This window comes from Choloepus didactylus, chromosome 8, assembly GCF_015220235.1.
Source record: "Choloepus didactylus isolate mChoDid1 chromosome 8, mChoDid1.pri, whole genome shotgun sequence".
Classification (NCBI taxonomy): Eukaryota; Metazoa; Chordata; class Mammalia; order Pilosa; family Megalonychidae; genus Choloepus; species Choloepus didactylus.
The window spans coordinates 23,664,813-23,671,221 of record NC_051314.1 but is presented as its reverse complement, the minus strand read 5'-3'; the positions used below and the strand labels follow the sequence as shown (position 1 = coordinate 23,671,221).

The following is a 6,409-nucleotide window of genomic DNA, read 5'->3' as shown; positions in this document are numbered from 1 at the left end:
AACAAAGGACAAATATTATATTATTTCTGTTATATTAAATACCAACATAAAGCAAATTTATGGAGATAGGAAGAAGAATAATGGTTACCAGGGTTCAAGGGAGGGGATAAGAGGGGTTATTGCTAAATGTGCATGAGTGGTTTAGCTTGACAAAAACAGTTTGGAAGTAGAAAGTGGTGAAAGTTACACAATATTGCCAATGTACTTAATGTCACCGTATTGCCCAATTAAAATGATTAAAATAATTTTTATATTATGTATATTTCACCATAAATTGAAAATAATTTAAAACATCAACCAATTTAATAACAACATGAATAGAATGAAAGACAAAAAATATATGACCATCTCAATTGAACCAGTAAAAGCATTTGCAAAATTCCAACACATGTTCATGATCACAGCATTCAGAAAGCTAGGAATAAAAGGGAACCTCCTCAACATGATAAATGGAATTTATGAAAAACCCACAATAAATTAGACTCCACGATGAAAGGCTGAAAGATATGCCCCTAATATTAGGAACAAGACTTCATCAAAATTAAAAACTTTTGTGCTTCACAGGATACCACCGAGGAAGTAAAAAGAAAATCAACAAAATTGAGAGAAAATACCTGTAAATCACACATCCACATCTGACAAGAGTTCAATATCCAGCACTTACAAGTAACCACAAAAGCGCAAAACAAAAGACAAACATCCCAACTCAAAAAATGGGCAAAGGATTGAATAGACAGTTCTCCAAATAAGATATACCAATGGCAAACAAGCACATGAAAAGATGCTGACCATCATCAGCCACTAGGGAAATCCAAATCAAAATGATGACATCCACTCCACACCACCAAGATGCCCATCATCAAAAAATGGAAAATAAGTGTTGGAGAGGACATGGAGCAACAGAAACACCCATACATACCTGGTGGGAACAAAAAACAGTGAAGCCACTGTGGAAAACAGGCAACACTCCAATTAGTTAAACAATCACCTGACTTAGCAACTCCACTCCTGCACACATACTGAAAAGAATTGAAAACAGGTGCTCAAACAAAGACCTGTACAGCAATGTTCTTTAGCATCATTATTCAAAATAGCCAAAAGGTGAAGCCAACCGAAATGTCCATCAACCAGTGAATAAACAAAATGATAAATGCATACAATGGAATACCATTCAGTCACAAAAAGGAACAAAGCTCTGGCACAAGCTGCAATGTGGATGAACCCCCAGAACACCATGGTAAGTGAAACAAGATAAACACAAAATAGTGCATAATTCCACTTAAATGAAGTACATAGAATAAGGAACTACACAGAGACAGAAAGTAGATTACAGGTTACCAGGAATTGGGGTGGGTAATGTGGAGTTACGGCTTATTGAGTCAAGAGTTTCTGTTTTATGTGACGAAAAAGCCCTGGTAATGGATGGATGTGATAATGGCACAATACCATGCATTTAAATGATACCAAAGAATTGCACACTTAGAAATGGTCAGATTGGAGGGAAAAAATCAGAGAAGGCAAGTGATTTGAAGTGGTTCCCCTTGGCTCTTGATGAGTCCACAGGTGCTACTGAGGCTGCTCCGTTGTGGTTGTTTATTCAAGGAGTCAGTGCCTCAGTGCTGAGTTGAAAGTTGACTGAAAAATCGCCCTCTACGCGTACTCTGCATGGAAGCACTTAAGTAAAGGTGAGAATATTTTCAAAGAACTTGATAAAACACTCAGTATAACCTGAAGTGAAATCTGCTAACATGAGTAACAACTGATGGTGGTAAAAATATGTGTGGAGCAAGAGAAATCTTATTTAGACAAATTGACAAAGCTAAGGAAAATGCAAGGCACTTAAAGCCTATGTTTTTATATTTTTTATTGTTATTCATCAGCAAGTATTTTGTGGAAAATATTTGAATCTCTCATGTGTTAATGAATTAGAAGGATCAACATGAACTTCATTTGCTCTTGTGCATATACTCACCATTAGCAGAATATGCATTTGCAATCAATTTTGATGATAGGGAACACTTACTTTGAAGGTCAGTTAAGCAAAATGGTGGTATCCATTCCTCCCATTAATAGATCTTGTGGCTGATGTTGTGCACGATGGGGCAGGTATTGCAGGGGAAGTGGTGGCAGCTCCATCCCTCCTCTTCAGCCTGTTCCCACAGTTGGAATGACATTCCCCTCATTCTGATGTGTTAGGGTGATATGGTGGTTTCCTAGGGCTACCATAACAAAAGTACTGCAAATTGGATGGCTTAAAGCAACAGAAATGTATTTTTTTTTTTTTTTCACAGTCCTGAAGGCTAGATGTCTGAATCAAGGTGTCAGCAGGATCATGCCCCTCTGAAGCATCTAGGGAAGAATGCTTCCTTGCCTCTTTCTAACCTCTTGTGGTTGGGGGCAATCATTGGCATTGCTTGGCTTGTAGGGCATCACTCCAATTCCCCGCTTCCATCTTCACGTGGCTGTATGTATTCCTTCTGTGTGTATCTTTGCATCCAAATCTCTCTCTCCTTATAAGGACAAAAGATACTGGATTTAGGGCACATCCTAATCCAGCATCACCTCATCTTAACTAATTACATCCGCAAAGACCCGATTTCTAAATAAGGTCACTGATTGTGAGTTAGGTATCCAGGGTTAGGATTTCAGCATATCTTTTTGGGGACACAAGTCAACCCACAACAGGTGGCTACTCAATCAAGATAACAGAGGTCAAGGTAGAGCAACAGTGCTTTTAAAAGTTGAACAACTCCAAAACACCCTTATTTATCCAAGAATTATTTACTATCTCAGTCATATCTAGCCTTTCCATGGAGCGTGCTGTATCTTTTGTATTCTGAATGATAGAACTACGCAGTCTTCACCATTACCCCGAACGTCATGTCAACAGTCCACCAGGCCCTTGGTTCTGGTTCAAGTTTTTCTCCTAAACACAACTACAGTTTAGGAAAGCCTTTTAACTAGTATCTCAGCATTCTGGGCTCCCATAGCACCCTTTATTCCTCTGTTAGCATTCTTAATATATTGTAATTGATTTGTTTACAGTCTGTCTGCTTGATTAGACAGTCTCACACATATTTGTATCCCCAGAACTTAACAAAGTACTTGGTACAGGCTAGGTTCTCTACAAATATTAAATACATTTAAAATGGAGATTTAATTCTTGGGTTGGTTTCTCCTCACAAATCACTTAGAGTCTGTACTGTGAGTCAGGAGGACACTATGATAAACCAGATAGTCCCTGCTTTCAAGGAATCTGTATTCATTTCTAATAGATTTACGAACAACAATAATGGCTGGCATTTATTATTTACTAAGGATCCAGCACTGTGTTGGGTACTTTATATGCATCTGAGTTATTGTTATTTTACAGAGGAAACAACTGAGGCACTAAAGAGTTAAGTATCTTTCCTAAGGTCACATGCTATCAAGTGTCGGTGCGGGGATCCCAGCCCAGACTGTCCGACTCCAAAAACCCTTGCTCAACTGCTCAACTATTAGGTTGAAAGGTGCCTTGTAAATTCAGTTGTGTCATTAAATCAGAGCGGAGGTCCTGAATGCAGATTTTAGAAATAGCAAATATTTATTTTAGAAGAGGAGTAGGTTAATACGAGCAATCAGGTGAAAACCGCATGTTCTTTACTAGCCAATGTGGGTAGGGGAAACAGCTGCATCAGCTAAGGCAGGGGCGGATTTCGGTCTCGGCCACAGACCTGAACATCATTCAGTCAGTTAAGATTTATTGGGCGCCCACCGTGCGCAAAACAGGTGCTGCCTGCCACTTCCTCCCACCCCCAGCGTTCTGGGGCAGGAGGGAAAGTGGGGAAAGAAAAGGCAAAGAGGATGCGGAGGGTGGGAGATGGGCACCCTCCGCTCTTCCGCCTCGCCCCACCACCCGCGCTGGCGGCTCTCCTCAGCCTCGCCATCACCCCCAAACCCGCTTTAAACTCCCGCCCCCTCTTAACAGCGACCAATGCCTGGCCGAGGAGCCCGCAGGAGGTTGCGGATTGGCCGGCGCCGCGGTTGCCGAGGTGACGGGTGGGTCCTGTGGGGTCCCGGAGCCCGCGGGGGCGAGGGGTGCTGGGCGATTTCCGCCCAGGCCGGCGTCCTGCTGCGGCGGGAGGGCGGCGAGAAGGGGCGGCACCCGCGCGCCCCCCGCCCCCCTCTCCGGCGTCCCCCTCCGGGCCCGCCCGCCCTCTCTCTGTGTCTCGGTTTCTGCCCCACGGACCTGCCGCCTCGAGCTCCGGAGTGCGGCTTCCCGGGCTGGCGGCGCGATGGGCTGCGGGAACTCCACCGCCACCAGCGCCGGCGCTGGCCGAGGTGAGGCGGCGGGGGCGGGGGCGCGGGGATGGCGGCGCTGGGGGAGGGGGTTCCTGCGTGAGGGTCCGGGAGGAAGGCGGCGGGAAGGAAGGGTGGCAGGGTCCTGGGGGAGGGAGGGCGTGCACCCCCCTCCTTCAGACCCCATTTTCGAGAGTGGAGCACACCGCCCGTTTCTGGAAAGACACTAAAGTATGGCATTTACCCCCACGCGGGGTTGGTCACGCCCGGGCGAGGCAAGCCTGCAGGGCGATCCTGCGCAGCGAGCGCGGGGAGCACGCCGTCAGCGGGGCTCCCCTGCAGCGGGCAAGGCTCCGGACCTTCCTGGGGGAGAGGAGTCCACGTGGTGGCCCCGGTCCGCTCTTTCCCCTTGCACGCTTGCTCCTCCAGCCCTCGCCCCCAGGCCCCGGGAAACCGAGATGCCGCAGCTGGAAAAGTGCAGCAGAGCAATTCCGGACTTTTTTGTGGTGGTAGTGGTAGGGGTATGGGTGGGGGACTACGGGTGGGGTTTGAGGAGAACTGCAAACACAGCTCCAAAATGCGTCGATATCTGTCCTGCTGCCTGACACGGGCTTGGCTGCTTTTAGAATTTCTCTGAGAAGCTGCAGTATTAAGGATACTTAAGATAGTAGTGACAGAGCTTTATTATTAGCAGTGATCTGTTGATATATTTTTTTTCGTGTAGAAAACATATTGAAACTTCCTTTGACAACCCTTCATTTTGTTGATTGGCAGGTGAGTTTTTTCTAGATGCTCCGGGCCAGGCAGGCTTTGCATTAGGGACTTATTCTAAAACTCAGTCCTCTGTTTAACCCATCTGGTGTCTCCCGATTTAAGAAAGAGTCTGGATCCGTTTTGAGTAATATCTTATGACCTATTTTAGTAACCGTTTGGATAAAGAGCGCTTATCTCTTCCAGCTGAGGTCAGTCGGATGCTACATCCCAACTGGCACATGCAAACAGCAGTCTGATGCTGCAGTATTTCCCAGGCAGGCGTGGACGTCCTGTCAATGACTTTGTAACCTTGAGCCTGTCACTTCCTTTAATCCAGACCGCAGCAGAAGACATAGTTTAAAACTCAAACCTTCTTCTTATTGTTGTTGTCATTATTATGGATATTCACATAATGGAGTTGGATGCTCAGTTAATTGACCAACTTTGTTCCTCTTCTTTGGCTGTTAGTGACTGGACATGAGGGATATTCCATAATAAGAGAAGGGACTAAATAAAATATGTGGAATCCAGTCCTAGAGATATGAATGAAACCCAGGTAATGGTTTATTGAAGTTTATCTCTTACCGGTGACATGTACTCTTTTTTTCTTTTTAATAATTCAGTGCTGTTAATTAACAGTCACAATGTTGTAAATCTGTACTCATCTCGAATTAAATTCCGTCCATGTCGTATGCAGAGAACCAGTGGGTAACAAATCTTTTAGATTCCTCTAACAGGCAGGTTACTGCTTATGAGGCAAGGACAGGATTTGAACCCTGCAGTGGCCAGAGAGCTCTGCATGGACTCTGAAAGAGTTTCAGGGCCACATGCCTGTTTCAGGGCCATGAACTGTGTCTTTCCATCTTCCCTTGGCGGGACCCCTATGCAATCCACTACTTGTGCCCCCTACTTCATAAATGGTCAGGAGCAGTGATCCACATTGCAAAATTTTATATGAAGGATTTGTAAAAGATATGCTTTAAAGTGGATCCAGTTTAGTGCATTTATGTTTTTATTTATTAATGAACTGCTTGTCAGGTTTGGGGACAGAGGGAGGAAATAGTTATACTGAAAAAACTCCAAGCACATGTCTCCTGGATGAGTAGCCTTACTTTTTGTTTATGAAGGGCAGTACATGCAGGAGCATACTGTTCTCTCCTCTAGCTTACCCTTTGCTAAAAATTACTTTTTTATGTTCAGAGGAAAAATAGCGAGTGCAAACTGTAAAACATTAAGGAGAAAACAGTATGAGCAGGGAGTTATTGCATCACTTCTTTGATGGGTCTGCCCTTGTCTTTGATAAGTCACTCCTCAAACATTTCCCTGCTAGTGAGTCCAGCTGGCTGGCTTTGGGATATGGTCATTGTGATTTTTAAAT

At 44.6% G+C, this 6,409-nt stretch overlaps 1 protein-coding gene across 1 annotated transcript in view; it reads left to right on the top strand.

The window, feature by feature from the left end:
- The first annotated feature begins 2,097 nt into the window (after nt 1–2,097).
- C8H12orf75 (chromosome 8 C12orf75 homolog) overlaps nt 2,098–6,409 on the top strand; it is a 51,869-nt gene continuing 47,557 nt past the window's right edge. Inside the window, exons 1-2 of the mRNA XM_037847350.1 lie at nt 2,098–2,106; nt 3,660–4,320. Of these exons, the coding sequence (XP_037703278.1) occupies nt 2,098–2,106; nt 3,660–4,320 (670 nt within the window). The remainder of the gene's footprint in view (nt 2,107–3,659; nt 4,321–6,409) is intronic.